Source organism: Brachyistius frenatus, unplaced genomic scaffold (assembly GCF_029030835.1).
Source record: "Brachyistius frenatus isolate BFR_SWC_R1_liver_20210118 unplaced genomic scaffold, ASM2903083v1 Contig_88, whole genome shotgun sequence".
NCBI classification, from domain to species: domain Eukaryota; kingdom Metazoa; phylum Chordata; class Actinopteri; family Embiotocidae; genus Brachyistius; species Brachyistius frenatus.
Window position 1 is genome coordinate 1,525,001 of NW_027210687.1, and position 25,257 is coordinate 1,550,257.

Below are 25,257 nucleotides of genomic sequence, written 5' to 3' on the forward strand. Positions count from 1 at the left end.
TCTTGTTCCATCTCCGTCTTCCCATCGTTCCTCTCTGTCTTCTTCCATCTGCCCTTTTCACACTTGCAGCCTCCATCGGTGGATTTCCCATCTTGTTTTTCTTCCTTATCTCTCCACTCTTCTTCTCTCCCTCCTACCAGTCTCATCCACTTCCTCTTCCTCCCTACTCTCCCCCTGTGCTGTCGTTCCTCCTCCCTCCTTTTTCCACATTCCCTCCCTCCTCTCCTGTCTCTTACCAGAGGTGAGAAGCTGTACTTCTCTTCCTGAAGTCATTTCTATGTTAATGAGTCTTCTTGTGAGATAACGCAGGCAGCAAGGGCCTCGGACACACACACACACACACACACACACACACACACACACACACACACACACACACACACACACACACACACGCACACACACACAGACACACACACACACACACACACACGCACGCACACACACACACACACACACACACACACACACACACACACACACACACACACACACACACACACACACACACACACACACAGTGGCAGAGCAAGTGAGAGGGATGATAGGACCTGTCAGCGCTCTCTCTGTTGATCTGTTCATGCATTTATTTATCTGTAATCCTTCTCCCTCTCTCGCCTCACTTTCCTCTCTCTGTTTGTTTTTGATCACTTTAATTCCTGTGTTTCCTCCCGTGTTTAGTTTGCAGTCAATACAACGACCGCCAGTTCCATCAGCTAAACAACCAGTCACTCTGTAGGTCACCACATCACTCCCTCCATCTTAAATTCAATTACTCAAACACCGACGACAGAATCCTGAAATTGTGTAGTTACTCAAAATACCAACGCTTACAACCCCAGTCTAAGAATCACACTCATCTGTCCACAGGAGGACAGACAAAGAGAAAGAAATGCCTGTTTCCTGTGTATTACAATACAGTATATGTGTGGATATTTGTTACCTCCTTGGGACCTTTTCCGGTATAAACACCGACCTTATCAGGACCGTAGTCCTCATGGAGAACGAAGTGCGGTCCTAATGAGGCAAAATGTCATTTCTGACTGGGAGTGAGGTCTGATGCGAGGTTAGGTGTCATGAATTGTTAAGGTTAGGCTGAGAATTGGGGTTATGCTGTCCTCAATGAATGGAAGTCAAAGCAATGTCACTTAAAGGATAGCATGGAAACGTGTCTGTGCATATTAATTAAACAGTTTAAACCAAGCAGCAACCAGCAGTGACCTCATCCACTGGTTTATTAACTACCGTTTTAAGAAGCCTCGAGTTTGGATTTTGCCCGGCGCCATCTTGCTAGTTCAGAACGGTTTGGAGCCAGAAGTGACCACATTTGGATGAGCAAGGGAGGAGCAAGGTGGATCTGACTCAATTTGATTGGAAACCAGAGGACACTAAGCCCCTCCCACCTATAACGGAAACCTGACTGCACCACCGGTGTTACAATCAACAGACACGCTTCAGAACATACCGCTTGTGAAGCCCTAATATCCAATAATTTATGGGATCATTTTCCTCCCAACCCCTAGTGGCCCTTGGTGGTATTGCACTCCTCATTTTTCAGACCTGGACGCTGTGTCCACTTTAACAAACAGTCCAAATGGTTCAGACATGCTTAAGAGTCTATATACTCTTTACTCACAGATTAATGAATGGGGCTGTGTGTTCAGAAAGAAAGAGAGACGTAGAAATAAAGAAAAAGCCTCCCAGTAAATAACGATAACGATCAGAGAGGAAACATATACGTGAAGTAGTTACTGCAGTCTTGTCATCCTCTCGTTGGTCTCCGGTGAAGAAGACATTCTTCCATTTGTTGCGTCTAAACGGGAAATACAGCGCGCTTTAAAACAGTCAAATCTGATCAGCCGCCTGATTTCCATATGTACACACACATTACACGTCAGAGAGAGTCACGTGAGCGCAGACACGAACGCCTACAGTCGGCCACTTGCCCTCACAGTTGTGCGTCCACGTGCACGCGCGCAACTCCGCTGCGTTAAGTGAACTATGAAGTGCGGGCCGCCTTGTGTGGAGGCCGTGCTGGAGTGGCTTCATTAAAAACGGTCCGTGGCTCTTTAAGTGGCGTCTCTGCTTCTCTCCCGGGCGCGATTCTCCATGCATCGCTTGCCAATCTCTCTCTCTCTCTCTCTCTCTCTCTCCTCTAACTAATCAGTGCGGTGCAGGAGCTGCTGGCGCCGCGCAGGCGGAGGAGAGAGGAAAACAGAAGAACAGACGGGAGAATAACGCCACGCTTCAAATGAGCACCAAGGACAGCGCCGCGCTCAGCACCACGGACAGCGCCGCGCTCAGCACCACGGACAGCTCTCCAGACGCGGCGGAGACCCGCCGTCGGGCCGTCGTCGCTCCTAAAAGCCTGCAGTCTGCAGTCAAAACAAGCAGGCGGTCTGAGAACAAATGGTTTCCGCTTTGTAACGGAACTTTTGTGTGAACACAGTCCCACATCCAGTCACAGGGTATTTGATCGCTTGTGAAACGTGCGCAGTGCAACATAAGCTGGCGGGCTCGCTTTCAAACACATGAAGTGGCGCGTCTGGCGACATATAAGAAGAATCGCTGGCAGTCGAAGTGTTCCTCTCTCTGAACCGGGGCCCCGCGTGTTTTATAGCCGACGGACGGCGTCGCGGCGGTGGGCGGGGCGTGCAGCGGCGAAGGGAGACGATTAGCTCCTGACGGCCGCTGTCAAACACGAACCCAATCCGAGCCGAGCCGCGCCGCCTCGGGCGGAGTTTGAGGAGACGCGCGGTTAATTTTAGTTTGTGTTGGTTGGACAGAGGAGGAGGAGGAGGAAGAAGAAGAAGAAGAAGAAGAGGAGGAGGACGAGGAGGAGGAGGCGACGGCTGTCATCCCCCCCCCCCCACACACACACACACACACACCCCGTTTGTACCAACGGGCACGTTTCTCGGGAGCGAACCCAGGCGGGTGTAGCTGTCCTACCGGCTCCATCACCAGGCGAACATCGGCCGGTTTGTCCCGGTGGCGGTTGAACTTCGACAGCGAAGAGAGCGACATTTGATCAAACCTCGTCTTGGTCTCATTTCTGCAGCTCTTTAAAGCCCGTTGAACTTGCGCGTCTCTTCGCTGCAGAAACCTCCGATTAAAAGGTTTGAAACGAGTTTCCGGAGCCCGCTTCGGACATGGAGGGGGGACAGACGACATGTCAGTGAGTCAACAGCTGGATCGCAAGACACAAGACGGATCTCGGTCAACGTCCGCTTGATAGGCAGCGCATGGGCTTCATTCATCCTTCATTCATTCAGTCATTCGACAGGAAACGGAACAAAAGACCATAAATCCGCTGGCCGCCTCATATTTCTGGCGCTAGAGAGAGAGAGAGAGAGAGAGAGAGAGAGAGAGAGAGAGAGAGAGAGAGAGAGAGAGAGGAGAGCCTTCAAACCGGTGAAGACATCCAGCGAACTGGAGCTTCATGCTGCGGGGGGACATCAGTAAAGACACCAAACGACCCCCCTTTTCTGTCGTTGCTTTGAAGATGGAGCCCCCCCACGCAGACCGTAGCTGTTAACGGCTCACAGACCCAACGACGGGGATATTTTTTTTTTTTTTTTTTAAGAAGGGAACTGGAAGATAAAAGGAGACACTGAGAGGAAGAAGGAGACGAGAAGCTCTCCGGCTCGCCCCGCGTAACCCCGGGACAGATCAAAACGGGAGTAACCGGCAGGAGGGGAGGAGAGACAGGATGTGGCGTCGCCGTTCCCCTCCGGTCTGAATGAGTGTGGGCAGTGTCGAGCAGCTGGGGACAACCGGTGGTCGTTAATCCTCCGGTGTATGGGTGTTGTGTGCGTGCGAGTGTGTGTGTGTGTTTGTGCACACGCGTGTGTACGAGGATGGTGGTGGTGGTGGTGAAAACCAGTTTTTGATGCGCGAGAAAGTGACGTGCCACCCTCCCACCTTCCCGCCCTTTGCCACGAGTCTGTTGTCAACTCAACGAACAAGGCAGCCAAGTACTTCATTTTTCTCCCACAAAATCACCATCTTTACTTCTATTTCTATTTGTACTATTATTCATTGTTGTGAGTGCCTGTCTGTTCAAGCCCTCACTCCGACTCTCCAAGTCTCGCGGGATATAAAAGAACTAAAAGGGTGAATCTAAAAGCGCGGAGGGGAAAAAAAAAAGAAAAAGAAGGTTAAGACAAACAGGAGCCGCCTTTATGAAGATGCTGATGTGTGACCGCGGCGTCCAGATGCTCGTGACGACGGTGGGCGCGTTCGCCGCCTTCAGCCTCATGACCATCGCCGTCGGTACCGACTACTGGCTGTACTCGCGCGGGGTCTGCCGCGTGAAGAACAGCGGCGACAACGACACGAGCCGCAAGAACGAGGAGGTGATGACGCACTCCGGCCTCTGGCGAACCTGCTGTCTGGAAGGTACGTGATCAGTCTGACTGACTGGCTGTGGCTGTCTCTCTGCGGTGTGTGTGTGTGTGTGTGTGTGGACATGTCTCTCTCTCTCTCCGTGGCTGGTTTAACACACACACACACACACACACACACACACACACACACACACACACACACACACACACACACACACACACACACACCCTGTCTCCCCTACTGTCCGCCTCTATCTAACACCAGAGGAGCGATGGTGTACCCGGTGTGTGTGTGTGTGAGTGTGTGTGTTTGCCAGTGTGAGTGTGACAGCAGCCTAATCCCTGTAACTCAGTTCTTAAGAAGCAGTTCTCTTGGTGAGTTCGCCCCGGCATCTCGTTCCTCCGCCGCAGAACAAAGTACGAGAGGAAACACGAGGCCGTCATCACGCCGCACAGCTGAAGGTACAAATAAAGCACCGACGGGCACAAACACAAGGAGCCGGCCGCCGTGTTATTGGCCAGTCAGCAGCACGAGCACCTCGGACGTGCGCCTCTGCTGCCGGGACGCGGCGTTGTTACCAGGTTGTTCTTTTGAAGTCACGTTGTCGTCCCGCAGCAGGGAGTCAGAAAACGCAGGTCCGGGGCGGGCTGACCCGGGCCGGCTCCGGGGTCCGCCGTGGAGATCACCTGTTGATTAGGAGAACACACAGTCACAACACGACCAATTTTGTTCGCTAAATCGCACACTGGTCGCTGATAATAAAAGAGAATGATGTGTTTCGGGGAATAAGGAGTTTGTAGCTGTTCCCGGAGACGGGTTTGGGTTTGTTTTTTGTTTTTTCCATCGAATGGAAACTTTGTAAATACGGTGTCTGGAGTCCACTACGTGAACCGCATCTTAAGGCAAATCCACATTCATCGCTGAAGTGTGGATCGCATTCTCCCCACGGCCTCAGGTGGCATCCTGCAGTCATCTCCAGCCATCGCAAGCAATTGGAGGATCGAGGCGGAGGAACGCCCAAAAGTTAATGACTCAGGCTCTTTACACGTGGGGGGGGGAGGGGGAGGGGGGGGGACGACGAAACATGCTCGTCCAAATCAGTCATAATGGCAACGATTTGAAATTTGCGACACTCGTTCAGGAAAAGGGTTCAAATAGATTCACGGCGGCTCATCGTGATGGATTCAAAATGGTGAATATCGACGCGACCAAAACAAAAACACGGTTTGAAAAAAAAAACCAAACGGACGTGCGGACGGATGACGTGAAACAAACGTCCCCCCCGGGACGCCTTTAGATTTCAAGAGACACGTCTGTTGTCTTTAGCCCCCCCCCCCCCCCCCCCCCCCCCCCCCCCCCCCCCCCCCCCCCCCCCCCCCCCCCCCCCCCCCCCCCCCCCCCCCCCCCCCCCCCCCCCCCACGCGGGGAAACCCGGACTTCGGCGTTGGATCGACTCTCTTTATTATCATCTGTTAAACCTGACAACCGAAACCCGGACCGGAAGGAGAGGCTTCGACCTCGTCTGTTCGGGGTTCTGTTGCTTTTCCTTCCCAATGAAAGCGAACGTCACGTCGTGATCGACATCGCGAGGACTTGTCCTCCAAATGAACCGCGAGTGTTTGCGTAAAGCTTCGTGGCGAGCCAGCTAATATTTGTAGAGATAAACAACAAACATGGCCTCGCCCGGAGCCGTTGCAGCAGGGCTGAAGCCACCGCACCGTTTTCAGCCTCACAATAAACCAAAACAGGAGAGCCTTGCGTTTCTTTGTGGTTTACATGCTGGCGGACCTTTTCTGAGACAGTAAAGGCCGAAGGTTTACTTTGACCTCTTTGAAAGGTGGTTAGCCGCTGCTCATGCTGAGCTAGCTCGAAACATGAAAGGGACGTCGGCGGTGTCATCGAGCTCCTTTCATGTTTCATTATTCCTTGAAGACTGAAGGCGACCAAACCTTCACCACAGTACTTCCTGTCTGATGCTTCATAATGACTTGACAACCTCTATGGAGAGGCCAGTAAACGTTGCTTTTCAGTTGTGTGTGTGTGTGTGTGTGTGTGTGTGTGTGTGTGTGTGTGTGTGTGTGTGTGTGTGTGTGTGTGTGTGTGTGTGTGTGTGTGTGTGTGTGTGTGTGTCTGCGCCAAACAAAAGCCCATCTCGTTCTGGGGGGTCAGAGAAGGCTATTAGAGGGCCAGATGGCGCAAGTATCAGGTTTATTGAACGCCCACTTTCATTGACATACACACCGTCACCGACACACACACACATACACACCGTCACCGACACACACACACATACACACCGTCACCGACACACACACATACACACCGTCACCGACACACACACATACACACCGTCACCGACACACACACATACACACCGTCACCGACACACACACATACACACCGTCACCGACACACACACATACACACCGTCACCGACACACACACATACACACCGTCACCGACACACACACATACACACCGTCACCGACACACACACATACACACCGTCACCGACACACACACATACACACCGTCACCGACACACACACATACACACCGTCACCGACACACACACATACACACCGTCACCAACACACACACATACACACCGTCACCTACACACACACATACACACCGTCACCGACACACACACATACACACCGTCACCAACACACACACATACACACCGTCACCAACACACACACATACACACCGACACACACACATGCACACCCACCATCACCTACACACACACATACACACCGTCACCTACACACACACATACACACCGTCACCGACACACACACATACACACCGTCACCAACACACACACATACACACCGACACACACACATGCACACCCACCATCACCTACACACACACATACACACCGTCACCTACACACACACACACATACACACTGTCACCGACACACACACATACACACCGTCACCAACACACACACATACACACCGACACACACACATGCACACACATCACCTACACACACACATACACACCGTCACCTACACACACATACGCACCGTCACCGACACACACACACACATACACACCATTACCTACACACATACGCACCGTCACCAACACACACACATACGCACCGTCACCGACACACACACATACACACCGTCACCTACACACACACATACGCACTGTCACCTACACACACACATACACACCGTCACCTACACACACACATACACACCGTCACCTACACACACACATAAACACCGTCACCTACACACACACATACACACCCACCATCACCTACACACACACATACACACCGTCACCAACACACACACATACACACCGTCACGCACATAAACACCGTCACCAACACACATACATACACACCGTCACCAACACGCACACATACACACACACTTGTAATTGCATGAATAAATAGACATATTACTCCCAAGCCACCAAATAAGCACAGCTGCGGGAGCAGTACGCCATGTTAACCCAATGTCAGCACAATGTCAGTGCACACACACACACACACACACACACACACACACACACACACACACACACACACACACACACACACACACACACACACACACACACACACACACACACACACACACACACACACACACACAGGCTCACGTGTAAGACACAGAAACATGCAGATGCACACACTCATGCATAACTTCAGTGAATAAGTTCTCTTTGGTCATTCTGTCCATCTCTCCCCGTCTTCGCTCATCCCCAGATCCCCGGTTGTCATGGTTTTATAATTCATAAACACCTCATAAATTGACAGGAAGTGGATGTCCGTACATGTGGCTCGTACTCTGCCCGACATCGGCGAGTGAGTGAATGAGAGATAGAACGAGAGAGCGCGGTAGAGAAACATCATGTATGCAATGTTCTTACAGTAAAGGCATTGAGCAGTCATGCATGCAGACTGTGCAGCATTTTACAGTGGCACAATTTATTTAACAGTCGATACGGGGACGGAGGAAAAAAACAGCCTGAGGAGTCATCTTATTTCATCAAAGGAAACAAAAATTATTATTTTTTGCTCCAAACATCATTCATAAATGAGCCAATAATGAGCTCTAATTGGACTGACCCCATTTGCATGTGGTATTATCTTAAGATCTTATCTAGATAAAGAAAAATGGGTGTTACTGGAAGGTTTGTGTGGTTTTTGTAAACGTATCTAAGCCAGGTATAAATGCAATCTGTCCTGCCCGACCAGTTGAATACACGTCTAACTCCGTCTCTTCCTCATGTCTCCACCACCCCGCCTAGAAGCTACAGACAAGGCCTTTCTCTGCAAAGTGAAAATGAGCGCTGCCCGTACAGCCGTGTTGTTCCACTTGATTTGGGGAGCATCGTATCTGTTAAAAAAAAAAAAAAAAAAAAAGTCAGCTCTTCCTGCCCAATCTGTGAATTAAGATTCCGGACAGTCTTTGAGGAATGTAAAGGCACAAACCCTTCTGCAACTGTGGAGGAACAAACAACGACAAGAAGAGTACAAAGGAAAAGAGGAGGACGACCGCATAAAATGCACTAATATCCAAATAGATCTATAACATCCTCATAAAATACAATCTTAACAAAAAAAATCACAATAAAAGTGTAGCCATCCTGCTTTTTATAAGCTTTTAATGTCTGTGTATGAAAACAGATGTCATAACATCCTTTTAAAATGTGGCTTTTCATATCAGAGTAAATTTAAATCACTTATTCCCAACTTTTCAGCCAAAACCACAGAAAACTATGAAAATATATGTTAAAAAAAAAAAAAAAAGAATATTGTGACTGAATGACTCCACAAGCTACATTTACCTTCCACTTGTTGCAAGTCACTAATCACCAATACTGCAAAAACACAGAGCAAGCAAAGTAAGAAAAATGTGTGCCTTCCTAGGAACAAGTCCAAAATGAAAAGAAGGATCGAAGTCAGTGAAAGAGAAATGTTGAGTTCATAAAATTAAAGATCTTTCTAGAGGCATCTATAACGTCCTATTTGTATTGTAGCAAAGGGGCACACATCCTACAACACACACTGAATTTAGGTAACAGGGAAGCTTATTAATACCAGGCAAATATTGAGATGTACATATTCAGATCCACATGCTATGAATGGAGGTTTCTGTACAGTGCAGCAGGCTTCACAGGATCTGTATGCTTCCTCTGCCGACTGACTGTGTGGTCACGGCGTGATTTCTTGCATGCAGTAAATGTTTGTGTCTCTGCAGGTGTACTGAGGTGCTGTGATAAATGAGCATGAGGAAGCCAGGAAATGAGAGGAGGAGGATGGTGCAGGAGGAGGAGGAGGATGGTGCAGGAGGAGGAGGAGGATGGAGGAGGAGGATGGTGCAGGAGGAGGATGGAGGAGGAGGAGGATGGAGGAGGGGGAGCTCTGAGCGAGAGGATAGTGACAAAGCATGAATGAAGAGAAACCAGAATGTGCATGAATGAAGCGGGGGGGAGTGGTGGAGCGGGCGGGTCGGTGCACAGTGATGGATGAGCTGTGCATGGCCTCTGTTTCAGGGTGAATCTCTGGGGAGTGTTTGACCACACCGGGGATCTAAATGATCACCTGGTAATAGAGAGAGGGGAGAGGGTTTTAAAACCGAGACGGGGATAGAAATGATCGCACAGGTGGCTGCAGGAAGGAAGAGGGAAGGAGGTGGAGGAGGGAGGTGGAGGGATGAAGGACAGAGTGAAAAAGGAGGTCACAGCGCAGAGAGATAGGCATTAATTAAAGATGTGGGGTGTTTGACCGTGTCTGGGATAAAAACAATCACCTGACAGAGAGGGACCCCGGGGGTAAAGATAGAGGAGGTAACAGAGAGGGTGAGGGAGAGATACAAGATACATGGGCATGGAGGGGGGGGGGGGGCGGCTAAATAATTACCTGAATATAAAAAAGCAAACGGAGATAGGTGAGAATAAAGATGGAGACTAATGTGGAATAGCAATAGCAATGAGGAGGGCAAAGAGAGGGAAGAAAAGGGGGACTGGAAGGGTGAGGAGGAGGTTGGAGGTCCGGTGCTGAGCAATCTACTGGAAATACAACCGGGATTTGAAATTATAGACATTTAGCAGACGAGGCCAAATTCATCACACACAGTCTTTCATTCGTTTCCGTTTTCATTTGTAGCCAATCATTGTGATATTTTAAGAAATTTAACCATTTTATTTAAAGGAACAGTTCTGCATTTTGGCAAATTTGACCTGTTTGCCTGCTTAGTGAGAGTTACATAAGTAGATTGACACCAGCCTCATAAATGTCCATTACATATAAGACACTGAAAAGACAATTGCCAATTAAAGAAAAAATTGCAATTAATATGAAAGACAGGATGAGAAAATTTGTTTATTATTGCTTCTAAAAAAAAACATCAGAACTCTGAGTGATCAGTGAAACAGGCATGGTCAAAATAAAGCTCTGTATCGCGCCAAAGTGTGCAATACACCCATTAGTCCACTAGAGGAGACGTGTCAGTGTCACTTTATGCCCCACATAGGTGTGGAAAAACACACAGAGCAAATTGGTTTTGGTTGGATAGAACAAACAAGCAAACAAACAGAACTTCGACCCAGGAGTCTGAGAAAGCAAAAGTGGATTTCTTTTCAATAATTTACAGACATACTGTTACATATTTAACTTAGGGAATGTATGTTAAGTAACCTAACATACAGAAAGTTACCTCAAATTACGTATTTCAACCCAAACCATGAACTTTTCTAACTCCAAGTAGGTTTGGTGCCTGAACGTAAGGCAGCTTACTTTTCACGCCGAGGCGGCAAACTGTCACACTGTCACACCTCCAGTGACCTAACTGGTGTATTACATGCTTTAAATTATGTAAGCAGCATTTATTCTTTAATCAGTGCTTGGATTTTACTTTTCTATACCTGTGTTTTATTTTTCAGTGCAAATACTTTTGTAGTGTTTCAGTGCCAATGTTTACATTTTTGATGCAAATTTTTTTTTTTTTTTCACTGCCAAACTGTAACGCCACTGTCCTGGACCTGAACAGAGATACAGTAAATTACTGCTCTCAGTTAAAACTTTTTTTTTTTTTAAAAACACCTCCATAACTCCCCATAGAAGAGAAAATTGACATTTGCACACTTCAGTTTTTGTAGGGATTAAACAAACAATATATAACGTGGACATTAGTGAGTTCGAGTGGTGATTTGTGATCAGAGCAGGCGAGCTTTCTTTCCTGTCCCCCATGTTTAGTTAACCGTGTCCTGTCTACTGCTTCCTGTCAAACAGACATGAGATTGGTATTAATCTTTTCATTTAATTTCCTGCCAGGCAAATAAGCACATTTCCCAAAATATCAGTGGAAATGTTCCTGTTGTGACAAAGCTGTGAATATTCATGTTTTTCTGAGCAGGAGGTGACAGGAGAGACAGAAGAAAGCAGCATGAAGCCAAGTGTGGATACAATCGACCTCTCTTTAACAGAGAAATAGATAGACAGAGTGAGCAGAGGGAGATGGTGTAAAGAATGAATACAGGATGAAAAAAATGAAAAAACCGATGGTAATGACAGAGAAGAGGTCGGTTGAGAAAGGATGTGATACAAATGATAAAAGGAATAGAGTCGCTACACAGGCTGAAAAGGTTGGAAAAGTATGTAAAAACACTTCTGTTGAGCTTGAAAAGAGGGAGGATGCATTTTAGAAAGAGACACTGGACATTTGGCCATAGTTTCAAAGGACATTATCAAAGGGAGGGAGATGTGGAGGGAAGGGAGGAGATATAGAAGGAGATCGGAGGTTTGACTCAGCCAAAGGAAGTGAAAAAGTAAGTGGAAAAAAGTCACGAGGGTTGAATAGACGGAGTGAAAGTAAATAAAGCGATGGAAGAGGCTTGACCACCTGACAGAGAGAGAGCAGGGATGTGGGAGAGATGGGGGGCAACGAGAGGACAAAACAAAACCTGAATATGAAGATTACAAGCAAGTTGTTTCATACAGTAAAAGAAAAAAATAGTGTGTTTGGGAAAAAAACAGACCGATAAAGTGGGTTGCTAAAAGCAGTGGTTTTATTCTGGTATGGTAGCCTACTTTATACTTTAGTTTAATTTCTGAGGCAAATACTCATTTTTAATCATCTGTAGGCTACAGCTACTGTACACCAATACTAATAATAGTTAATAGGGAGGGAAATTTGAGGCAAAAATGCCACTCTATAATAGCTCAGTTACTGTATCTGATTGACAATTAATCGATTAGTTCCTCCCGCCCGCACGTGCACACACACACACACACACACACACACACACACACACACACACACACACAGAAGGAGAGATTTACTGGCGTCGTAAACTCGGGCTCAACAGATGCCATCCAACTTCTAAAACCGTCGCCGTGGACAGAGTTGATGAGAAGAATGTCTTCAGCTTCATCTTGGAGAGTTTGTAAAGTCCAACATCAAACTGACTTCATCTGGTGATTGATTACTGATCAGTGGATGGACCGTCTGCTTGGCGCTTCACTCTGATGACTGCTTAGCTGTGGTAGATGAATATGCTAGCTTTAGCTGCACCCCATCGTCTTTTTTTTTTTTTTTTTCTTTGTAATGAGCTCCACACACAACTTTCTGACGGCTGTGATCGTGTTGGCTTGTTTCTCCTGTCCGAGTAAATGTGTGGATATCTGTGTTGACGAAGGCTTCTAATAGACACGAGCTGTGTGCTCACATCGGGCAGCTGCACACAGAGTGTCCTCGTTTCACACAGACCGCCGCAGCATACGGTCCATGCTGAGACACACCGGGGACATGCTGTCGATGTTAAGGAAGCTGGTGGCTGAGATGACGGACTTTAAGCAGAGACCCAATGAGAAGATTTGTATTACCAGCCACAACCGCCGTTAGCCGTCTGACCGGCTCACCTGTGACCCTTTGGGGACGGCCTGATCCCCAGGTTGGGAAACATTGGTCTAAAACTGGACTAAACTAAAACAATGAAATGTCTCCCACACAGAGAGACATTGGTATTGTTTCGGCTGTGTTATATCTGCAGAAAGCTGCTGTATTTGTTCATTTTGTATTCACTTGTAGAAATCATGTTTATTATGCAGTGCAGTAGACACTCAGAAGTCTGTTCATTATTTTATTGAATTTAGTGTATTTCATATATTCTCCGGATGTAGACTTCTAGTGTCGAACTCTAAGCATTATCCTTCTGTACAGTGAAGGTCAAACATCCTAGAGAAGAAGCATTTTATTAGTGGAGGGTGACTTCAAGTGCAGATTTATACAATTTTTGGAGGCTCCTCAGTTTCCCTTCAAGAGAATTGAGCGCGTTAACACTCTTGGTTTAACATACTCCAATCAGCCATAACATTAAAACCACTGACAGGTGAAGCATTAAAAGGCCCAACAGTAATTCTTCCCTTTATAACAATTACAATGTTTAGTTGTTATTCATTCTATTTGAGAGATGTATTGATTTATTTTCATTTTCATCTTGGAGGCTGTAATTGAAGGTCCTGCTAAAATATTAGGATCCCTTTCGAGTAATATCCTGTGCAGTTCATCAACAGTCGCATCCTTATGAAGGGGATATTTGCTGGGGTGTTGTATTATACTTTATGCTTCAGCTGTCAGTGGTTTAAATGTTGTGGTTGATCACTGTAAAGGTGTAATGTACTTGTGTCTAAATACTTTTGGCCTTTTGGTGAGGAAGGATGTCTGAAACAAGCATGACAGTGATGGAAGACGAGAGAAGATGAAGGGGAGACTGGAATGGGATGAATGGATGTTTTGTCGATGTGAGTAAAATGAGGTGGAGTGTGTGTGTGGGGGGGGGCGGGGTGGGGGGGATGGGAGGGGGGTGAAACAGGAACAGTGAGATGTTTTGGAGAATGGCCGAGCGAGAGAAGAACAGACTGAGGAAGGGGGGGAGGCGAGGAGGGGGGCGGGTGGGGGGAGAGAGAAAGAGGTGTGCAACCGAGCAGAACCTGCCTCGTTCTCTTTCATCAGCCATCACCGTGGAAACTAGCCTCTTCCTCTCCTCTCCCGGCTTCTCCCTCCTTCGCCTGCGAAGAGGTAATCAGAGAGAGTGAGAGAGGTAGAGACCCAGAGAGGAGGGGAGTGAGAGAGAAAGCGGCACAGTCACCCAGACTGAGCTGTCAGAGGCGCTCTGAGGAAACAAGCGGTCCAATTTGCTCTGCTTTTCAACTTTCTTTCTTGGCCCTTGCTCACTCCCTCCATTTCTGTTATCTCGTTGACAAAGCCATTTAAATTTTGAGCGCATGTGTTTGTGTGTGCATGTGGCCGGGTTTACACAGACCCCTCACATGCAGCTTTTGGACTACATGCCAACTGATTGGGGACAGCTCGCCTGGGACTGAGGCTGCCCCCCCCCACACACACACACACACACACACACAAACTACAGCACTGGTCATTTGTTCAGCTGTCGAAAAGGATCTATGTTTATGTTTCAGGAGCTCGTGTGCTCTGCAGACATGAAGAAGTCTGTTTATTGGTTGGTCGGTTTATTTTTGTTCCATCTAGATTTAAATACTCAAGAACCACCGGTTGGAATGACGTGAAATATTCTAGACATTCAGGGTTTCTAGATAATGTGACAAATTACTTTGGTGATCCCCTAACTTTTCCATCTTGTGCCATCATAAGGTCAAAATTTCAATTTGTCCAAGTTAAAATTGCCTTCGGTAGTAATTTTTCCATCATGTTTTGTGGCCTGACGCTTTTTAGTAGCAGAAGATAATGTATCCCCCCTGTCATGGTTTTGGTTTTCAGTGGTTGCTTTGCTCCCTTCGACCGAGTGGCGTTTTCACACCTGAAAGTCCAGGAAAAGGTTCATGTTTTGTTACACATTTGATCCGGTTAGTTTGAGTTTCACATTGTAATTTTGTCAATTGAAAAACCTACAACGTCATGGCTGTATCGCAAAGAATTGTGGGTAATTAATTTGTTAAAGTCTTGTGAAGTCTGCACCCTGAGCCAACTCTCTAGAAGTCTGTTACAATAGATGGGTTGTGGGTTTTGACCTCAGACACACACCTCCAAGGTCAATGGGTCTGCAGGAACGGTGAAGTGGAGATATTTGGAATTAAACATTTCTCTTTCTACATTGCTTTTTTGTGCCACTTCTTTCCAGGAGTCAGTTTTTGTCTTTGAATCTTGCCTCTGATGTGAGTTCTTGCCTCTTCCTGCTCCCTGTCTCTGATTCGCCTGCCTGGTTTATGTAAACTTCATCTCTTTGCAAGATAAACTCGCAATTTGCTTTCACTGCCTTGTTTCACCAGTCGTGCTTCTGGGTCCTCTGAACTGAATTCAGTGTTTGTGTGCGAGAGAGTCTGCGATCAAGGACAAACATCTGGCACCTCATGGCTAGTTTGTCACAGTCATGGGGCATATCTGGACTCATAGTGCAGTTTGTGTTTGTCTCCTTTTTGACCTTGTTTTGAGGCAGCATTTTTTGGAGGGGAGTTTTTATCGTGTTTAGTATGCCTACCACATTACTTGCCTGTAATTTCACATGAAGAATGAGACCGATGCAGCGTATTTTATGTGAAATGTTGAAATATTAACTGCAGAGTTATAAAACAAGGATATCATCTGATAATGAGATGCAAGACCTGCATCTGTAACAAGCTCAGTTCATCTATTTACTATAATTATTACTATTATCGGTCCCTTATCTCACTTTATGTTTATGTTCTGGCGTGTTCATACGTAAGTGACAGCAGCAGCAAACGAGGCTTAGCAGGAGAAACTAGACCACAAGGTTCAGATAAGACACACGCAGGCAGACAATATTGCACATACTGGACTCCCATCTCCATTTGCTGTGTCCCATAATGCATTGCTGTGGCTATGGTTGCAGCTGCCCTCGGGCAATCCTGACCTTTGAGAGGCAAATGTCTCCTAATAGATGTTCCCACTGTGTGTGTGTGTGTGTGTGTGTGTGTGTGTGTGTGTGTGTGTGTGTGTGTGTGTGTGTGTGTGTGTGTGTGTGTGTGTGTGTGTGTGTGTGTGTGTGTGTGTGTGTGTGTGTGTGTGTGTGTGTGTGTGTGTGTGTGTGAGAAAAGTAGTTTGTGTCAATGTATGTTTTCTTGTGTGTCTTATGTCATTAGTGTGGGTTCGTTAGTTTGTTGTTGATTAGACTAAAAAAGACGACACAACAACCACAGTTTGTGTATTTGAACCACACACCACACACATTCACACTCGGCAGCCCAAGAACACACACATGCGTGTCCTTAGAGACACACAACCAGTCACAAATGAGCTTGTATGTCAGTGCTACTGTATGTTCAAATGAATGCGTGTTGTTGCTTATGATCATAAATGCTTGCAAGGATCAAAGAGTTATATGTGTGTGAAATTGACAAAAGAGCAGATAGGACTCAAATCAAGCTACAGAAGTGAATCCATGCTCTGCTCAGACCTCTGGTGGATTAGAAGGAAACAAACTCTCCTCATTGTTTACTGAAATGAAAGTAAGCTGTTGAAACGTAAAAGCTTTGGCATAAGGCTCCTCTTAACTGTATTTATTCTGCAGCGTCGCAACAGTGGGAGCAGATCCCGATGTTTGAGGGAAATTTGTTTACAAGGGATGTTCCAGTTATCCTGAGGTATTCAAATTTATACACAGACAGCTGAAAAGGCATCTGTCTGAGGCATTTCTGCACATTTGATAGAGTTACAGTAGTTGTAGAAATTACGTAAGTTTTTAAATGTTAATATCATCTACACAAAACAGACATTATGTTTAATATAGGGATGGAAACATTACGCCAAAATACTACTCAGTATTTGTTGGGAACTGATTGCTACAATTCAAAGACACACAAAGCCTGACAGATGCATATCTGGGCCAGAATGTCCTTCAGTGCCAAAACAAACTGTTAAGCAAACTGAACATGTCGTCTCATTATTTCATAAACCATCTGATAAGGTCAGATGATATTAAAAGGACATTATCCAACATGCAGCTGATAGAGTTGAACTTTTTGCTGCGCACGTAGAATAATCAAAGTGGCCATTAGGAGCTGCGCTTTGATCGATCGCTGTCCTTCAGTATGAGTGACATGGCTGCTCGCTGAAGTTTCAGGAGGCCTCAGCTGCCGCAAGAAGCTCTGCTATGGTGAATAGTTTGTAATAAAATGCGATAGGCTGCCCAGGGTGTACCAAAGTGAGCTGGGATAGGCTCCAGCCCCCCCGTGACCCTGTTCAGGATAAAGCGGGTATAGATAATGAATGGATGGATGGATGTTTTTGTTGCATCAATATAAGGCATTTTAACTCAAATACTCATCGTTAAGCCTCCATGGAGAGATGTGGATGTTTTCTGGTTGGAATAAAAAAAAAACTATTAAAGCAATGAAATGCAAACAAAAACTAAAATAAAACTATAGAGCACCTTCCTATCCTGAGTGAGACATTTATGTGCTTGTTTTAATGGTTTTATTAAATGTTGTAACACAGACAGTAAGATTTTCTTTTGGAGGAAATATGGATTTACATTAATTAATAATATGCGTTGAGCCCATTTTGAGCGGTTTTGATTTAACCAGCCACTTGAGTGCATTGGATTTCTGTAGGTGCCACCATTCATTCTCCTTTTATTGTAAAAAAAAAAAAAAAAAAAAAAATCCAAAAGGAAACAATGAGAGAAATGAAAACTTCTCCTAAAATACTTTATCCCCCTTTTTCTTCTGTCTTTCTCCGCCATCGTAAACTGGAGGGCTAACATTGTTGAGGTTGAGGGCAGCAGCATAATCAGTCTGAATTAGATTGAGAGGGTGACAGCAACAGGCGAAAGGATTTGGAGACACTGAGTGAAGATACGTCAAAGGTTGGAAGTCAGTCAAAGAGGAAAGAACAAAAGTGAGATGGGCGATGTAGTCCAAGTTACAGCTTTTTAGTTCATGAAACAGGGTTGTCCAACTCTCCAACAAGTAAGTGTGTGTGTGTGTGTGTGTGTGTGTGTGTGTGTGTGTGTGTGTGTGTGTGTGCGTGCGTGCGTGCGTGCGTGCGTGCGTGCGTGCGTGTGTGTGCGCGCGGGTGCGCATTGAAGGGGTGTTGGATCATAGGCTGGTTGTGACACTTGACATAAGTCTGTGTGACAGCTAGTGACTCACTGATACAGTATTTGAAGGAAGCTCACCAAAACACACACACACACACACACACACACACACACACACACACACACACACACACACACACACACTGTTTTGGCTACAGTAGTAGGAAAGTGCATTGGACTGACAGTGATCCAGATCTCGACTGTTAGACAGCACTTGGTCCTTCGTGACTATTTTCTTCAAATCATTTTTATTTAGATTTCTCTATGATCCATATTTATCCTCTGATAAGTTGGGAGCTTGTCCAAGTTGTTTCCTTACTACTCGTTCATTGCCTGCTGTGATGGGCTGCAGCCCACCTGAGCTGAACAATAAAGCAAGAATAATAATAAAAAAAACATGGATACGCACAACTGGAAAGTGCACACCTCAGCCAAAGATCCAATCAATCATGTTAAGAGAACTCAGCTGTATCTATGTATGCAAACACGCTGGGAAATCATGGAAAATCTATCTGTGTGAAGAAGTCCTTCAAAAAAAAAATCCTGGATCAGCTGCAAAACCAATTATTTCATTTCTTAAGCTTTGGATTAACTTCCTGCCAGATTTAAATAAAATCAGTGAAGGAAGTGAAATTATTTGAGTTACAGCCAGTGAGACAAACGTGCTCAGAAACACACATCCCCTTGATGAAGGTACAGTATCGATGCCTCTTAATACAACAGCAAAACAGGAAACGTGTTAACGAATAAAGCTGGTGATTCTGTGGTTTTGTTATTTTCGAATCTAACAAACTACATTTTAAGTTTGCGTCTGTCTGACTTACTTTCCATCTGAGGCACTCGGTTCATTTGTTCCCACCGACATAAATCTTTTAAAGCAGTTCCGTATCACCAGGAAGCCGAACGTTAGCACACTGTGACCCAAACAGAAACCAACGAGCTATGATATCCCGAAAGAAGCAGTTCATCTAAAAGCTGCTGCATAAACCTCCACAAAAATATTTAACACTTATCAAAATTTTAACTGCTTCAGAAAATATTCAGGTTTGTTTTAGAGGACAAATAAAGAGACAATTCATCATTTCAAATACCACAATAACCCAGACACGAGGAAATCCTTTTGCTTTTTGCTGCTGCTGGATTGATGCATTTTTACAGAGTCTGAACACAGAACAGATCATTCTAATACTTTTCACCTGCATGATGTAGCCTCAGTGCATAAATTTCAAATGTTTAATTCCCCCATAAAATATATGAAGCTTGTAATTTGATTCAGTCTATTTTCCTTCTGTAAGCAGCATTCAATCAAGCTGAAATATAGCGTTGTTGTTTCAGAACCATGGTCAGCACTGTTGGTTGTTCGCTGTCACGATTTATGTATTGCGTTTGAACTTTGCAAAGTCATTTTGAATAAGTCCTTATACAGTCGAGGTGCCTTGCTAGCTAAGTAGTGTTGCTCGTTGAATTTTTTTCCATTGAGTTGTTTGTTTAGCCAGAAAGCAGCTCATGAATAAAGATGGGTATAAAAAAACAATAAAGACCCCAGCTGAGGGCAGTGGTCCACACAACGAAAGCAGCAATCATATTGCCGATCCCAAAGTTAATGTGATACTTCAACCCACAGCAGAGATGTTACCTGGCCAGTGGTGACCAGGTCAGGAGTGCTGGAACTACCTGCTCTACTCTTATAATGGAAGTGAATGGCTGGAATATTCAGTAGGGTCACCTTTTGCTTTCCATGTCAAAAAATGTAATATTGCGTCCGGTGCAAAGCCTATTGTGACATATGTAAAAGTTATACATCATGTGTTTGATTGCCTTGTTTATCCCACCTGCATTTTTCAAAGACCCGCCCCTCGACTGCCTCTGATTGGCTCTGATCCTGAAATTCTTACAACCATCTCAGCAACCTGACAACTTTAAACTGCCTTAAAGTGCAATACCACCGAGGGCCGCTAGGGGTTGGACAATAGTGACGGAATTTATTTTCGTATTTATCTCAATTCAGCAAACAATGTGGCTCACTATTAATCCCAGGACTTTAACAGTGTGCTTGTTTTGGAGGTACATTTTTTTAGTTAATGGAATTTATATTACAGGGGACATATCAATAACATCCTCCCTCCTGACAGTGTGTTTGTATCTGTGTGTGTTGAAGCTTAAAGATTTCTAGTGCGCTGTTTGTTACTCACACATCATCATGATGAGCACACTGACCTGGAGGTCCAACACACCACACCAGCTTTAACGACAGTGTGTGTGTCTGTGTGTGTGTCTGTCTGTGTGTGTGTCTGTGTGTGTGTCTGTCTGTGTGTGTGTGTGTGTGTGTGTGTCTGTCTGTGTGTGTGTTTGTGTGTGTTTGTGTGTGGGTGGATGTTCAGGTTATTTTTAGCTGACGTCTTTCTCTAAAAAAAGTACACACAGAGGTGTGTTTTATTGTGGATGCACATTTGTGCAAGCAGGCAGTGTGTGTTTGTGTGTGTGTGTGTGTGTGTGTGTGTGTGTGTGTGTGTGTGTGTGTGTGTGTGTGTGTGTGTGTGTGTGTGTGTGTGTGTGTGTGTGTGTGTGTGTGTGTGTGTGTGTGTGTGTGTGTGTGTGTGTTTGCATTTGTCTGCTTTTAACTGTGTTTATTCAGTTGTGATTTAGATTCTCTGCCACGGAGAGAAATAAAGGCAGTCATCTATCTCTGTGTTCCTTCCTCCCCATTCACTATGTTCATAAGTGTGTGTGTGTGTGTGTGTGTGTGTGTGTGTGTGTGTGTGTGTGTGTGTGTGTGTGTGTGTGTGTGTGTGTGTGTGTGTGTGTGTGTGTGTGTGTGTGTGTGTGTGTGTGTCGCTTCATGCGTATTTCATTGTGTGAGGCCGTTTGGTGCTCTATACATCAAAACGGTTCGATACAAATCTGTTCATTTAAAAGGCAGGAGGTATAATGAATTTCCCAGCCGCCCGACACAAGGCGGCTCTGATTGATGATGCTTTACACCTTGATGCCCGCAACAGCAACAGCTCAGGCTCCAGTTACCTCCTGTGACTCCACTTACACTGTATCATCCAATTAGCCTGGGCCACATTAAAAGAGAAAGGCTTCCTGTGTTTTTCTTTTTGCATCAATACCGTCACACAGCTAATCCCCCATTGTTGTCCAAAAACACATCACCGACGCTGCGTTCATGAGCAACTGGGAAGTTGGAAAGTTTAGACCTCAGAGTGGAAAAATACACTTGAGCGCTTGTTGAACCGGGAATATCCTACTAGGAAAGTTTCTGAAAGCTCAGAGAAAAAGGTTCAACATGACTTTACTTGACAGCGTGTGTGGTGAAAGAAAGAAACGTACTTAACTATCTGGTTTGCGAGCTGTGCTAAATGTTAAAAACAGCAGTTTTTCATGAACATGTGTGTAAATAAAGTTGACCCTATTTGGATGATGACGAGGTTGTTTGTCCCTTTTCTGTAATCTGACTGCAGAGCACATTTTCTGAGGGCTGCCATGTAGCCTGTTTGTGAACACTCTCAACGGTGGGACGTTTCCAAATGGGAACTTTCCCAATTCCCAGCTGCCACGATGAGTCACACCACAGGAGTGTGTGACGTGGTCCTTCATTACAGAGAGCACGGGCATTTTTAATTCAATCCCACATGCACCATTCTGCTGCTGGTTTACATGTGTATTAGTCCTCATCTGAAATCAGACCCTTATTTACTTCTTTATTATTAGTGGTAGTTTCAGGAACTTTTTCAGAGGATGAACTTCTACAGTATAGAAACGATGGTTTTTGTCTATTCATGTTGTTTGTTGGCCGTTTGTTGCTCATTCTTTCATGTGTCCTCAGTTTGTGATGTCATCTCCATGATCTGTCTGTTAATCCGGCTGTTCATTATTTTCTTGATTCTTGTCCTTTCAAGCTCTCAGACCTTCTTTTCATGTCTTCAAATGTTGCATTTTATCTACCAAACAATTCGTTTACACTCAAAGATATTGTTTAGTGTCTTAGAAAACTAAGGTAAACAAAATATACAAATTCTGACTAAATTTATTTTCTCATTTTGGTTCCGGTTTTCCAGTTTCCAAATAGTTTCCCATTGTATAATTGATGACCAACTATCCAAATAGTTACAAAAACATGTTTGAAGAGAGTGAAATAAGGCGCTCTAATGTAAGATTTACTCACCTACATTGAAATCAAGTGATTTTATCTGTATGGGCAGGCTGCCCAAGTCAAGGCTAAGTGTGGATGGAGCACGAGTTATGCTTTTAAAACAAAAAGGTCTCCGTGTGAATGTAGCCTAGGCATCAAAATTTTGTGCCGACTGACAAGGCATTTTGTTGATACTAGATAGTCCAGAAGTAATTCAGTCGGTGCCCTAAAAGTATCATATTTCGGTACCCGGCGCTCAACAGAGAATAAAAAGGGAGGAAACAGCTTTCAGTGTGCAACTATCCGGACAATTTTTAAATCTCGTGCAGGAACACAGTGAGAAAATCAAGCGTCCACACATGAATTCATGTTTAAAATATTCATTTCTGATCATGGGTGGTTGCACTTTCAACCAAGAAGAAGAAAGTCATTGATGGAAAAATGAAAGGGCCGTGGATTAACAGCGTGTGCAAAGGTGATAGTACATACATACTTGTGTTTACTCGTTGATTTAGTGATGCATCTATGTGTGCAAAAGTGAAGCAAAACAGACTTTGATTGATATGAATATGTTACAGATTATTTATTAGATCTAGATATATAAAAGATCTTTTGTCGATCATTGGCTCACTCAGATGTTAGTTTCTATCCATGACTGCATGAATCAATTTATGAATGATTTTGTGAGTGTGGGTGCTGGAAAGAGCCTCTTCATGTGCAAAGAAGCAATTAGGTGGAGTCGTTCATTTGTTCGTTGCCAGCCTCTATCCTCCCATTTCTCTCTAATTCGCCCGTGCCGTTTTACCACCAAACCTCTTTCAACCAGCACTTCCTCTCTCTTCATCCTTCTTCATCTCCCTTTCTCTGCTCTTCCCCTTCACACCCCCTCCCCCCCCTGCAGGCCCGCTCTCTTTCAGAGCCCCCGTGGTGTTGACCATGTGTGAATGGGACTGAAAGCTGGGTGGGAAGGAGGCTACACGCTGTGGAGTCACACACGTGCACGGCACACACGAACACAACTCCACACGCACGAGGGATGCTGGTGAATGTGTGTGTGTGTGTGTGTGTGTGTGTGTGTGTGTGTGTGTGTGTGTGTGTGTGTGTGTGTGTGTGTGTGTGTGTGTGTGTGTGTGTGTGTGTGTGTGTGTGTGTGTGTGTGTGTGTGTGTGCGTGTGTGTGCACGTTAAGGAGGATGAGTCACTCTCTGCATGACACCACACGGCACACTCGTAGGAGACTGCATTCTGGTCAATACGACACAAACACACACACTCACTCACAGTTACACACCAACCAACACACACTTGTATAAACAATCGAGATACAGAAGGCTTTTACTTACATGCATGATTGATAGTGTTCATGTATCATTTTAATGAGATCGGTTTGTGTGTGTAAACACTCGATGTTCGTAGTTTAGTGGCTGTGTGTATAATTTTGCGTGTGTGTGTGTGTGTGTGTGTGTGTGTGTGTGTGTGTGTGTGTGTGTGTGTGTGTGTGTGTGTGTGTGTGTGTGTGTGTGTGTGTGTGTGTGTGTGTGTGTGTGTGTGTGTGTGTGTGTGTGATAAGGCTTTTCATGAGTGTTTCCCATACATCGCCTGAAGGCTACAGCTCTGTCCTGCATCATCTGTCATCTGTCTTTCTCTCCCTCTCTGCTACTTCTTCTATTATGTATATATTGTCATGTCAGATCTCCTTAAATGTATGATTTGATGCGGTACAATCACAGGAGAAGATGAGTAAATGACAACCGAACATTTTCATGATTATATTTATCCTTTTTATTTTTTTTTTAAATCAACAACATAACAGATTGAGTTTATTATTGCAGTTGTACCTGATCAGGAGAGGTACGAGCTTCTGCTTCCATGATGGAGGATTTTACATTTAATGCATTTAGCTGAGGCCCATTTTGATTCACTGACAGTGAATGCATCAGTAAAATACTCTGAGGTTTTATTCCAGACTTAACACAACGTGACATAACTGGGCGATACTACTGCTATTGGTTCACACTTGTAAATAAGCATGGAATCCAGTGTGTGTGTGTGTGTGTGTGTGTGTGTGTGTGTGTGTGTGTGTGTGTGTGTGTGTGTGTGTGTGTGTGTGTGTGTGTGTGTGTGTGTGTGTGTGTGTGTGTGTGTGTGTGTGTGTGTGTGTGTGTGTGTGTAAGGAAGATAACTTGTATTCCACTTGCTGTGAATTTTCTCTTCCAGAAGAATAAAGATGTGAACTGATGTGTTTCTCCTCTGCAGGAACATTTAGAGGTGTGTGTAAGAAGATTGATCACTTCCCAGAGGACGCGGACTACGAAGCAGACGCTGCTGAATACCTCCTCCGTAAGTTTGACATGAACACGGGAGCAATGTGACCACATGCATACGCACAATCCAATACACGTGTTGTCCTGTCAGTCTGGAACGACGAGCAATGATTAAAACACCGGATTAGAGGTATGTCACGTGTCATGTGTTAGCAAAGAGTGCTGCACTGGCATCGTACATAATATATGAAGACGAGTTGTTGTCCCCTTATGCCACAAGAGGGAGTACATCCTTAAGTGAGCTTCTCTGTTAGGGTTAGTGCTCTGAGAGAAAGGCTGGAAATTAACGTCTCACGATGTATTGCAATATCTCTTGTGTTTTGCAGAATTCCAAGTCAAAGAAGAAAATAATAATTCATGCTGGGCC

The 25,257-nt window shown here is 45.2% G+C and overlaps 1 protein-coding gene across 1 annotated transcript in view; it reads left to right on the forward strand.

The window, feature by feature from the left end:
* Positions 1–3,367: 3,367 nt before the first annotated feature.
* Positions 3,368–25,257, forward strand: part of cacng3b (calcium channel, voltage-dependent, gamma subunit 3b) — a 28,847-nt gene continuing 6,957 nt past the window's right edge. The window contains exons 1-2 of the mRNA XM_069709982.1: positions 3,368–4,401; positions 24,823–24,906. Of these exons, the coding sequence (XP_069566083.1) occupies positions 4,185–4,401; positions 24,823–24,906 (301 nt within the window). The 5' untranslated portion in view covers positions 3,368–4,184. The remainder of the gene's footprint in view (positions 4,402–24,822; positions 24,907–25,257) is intronic.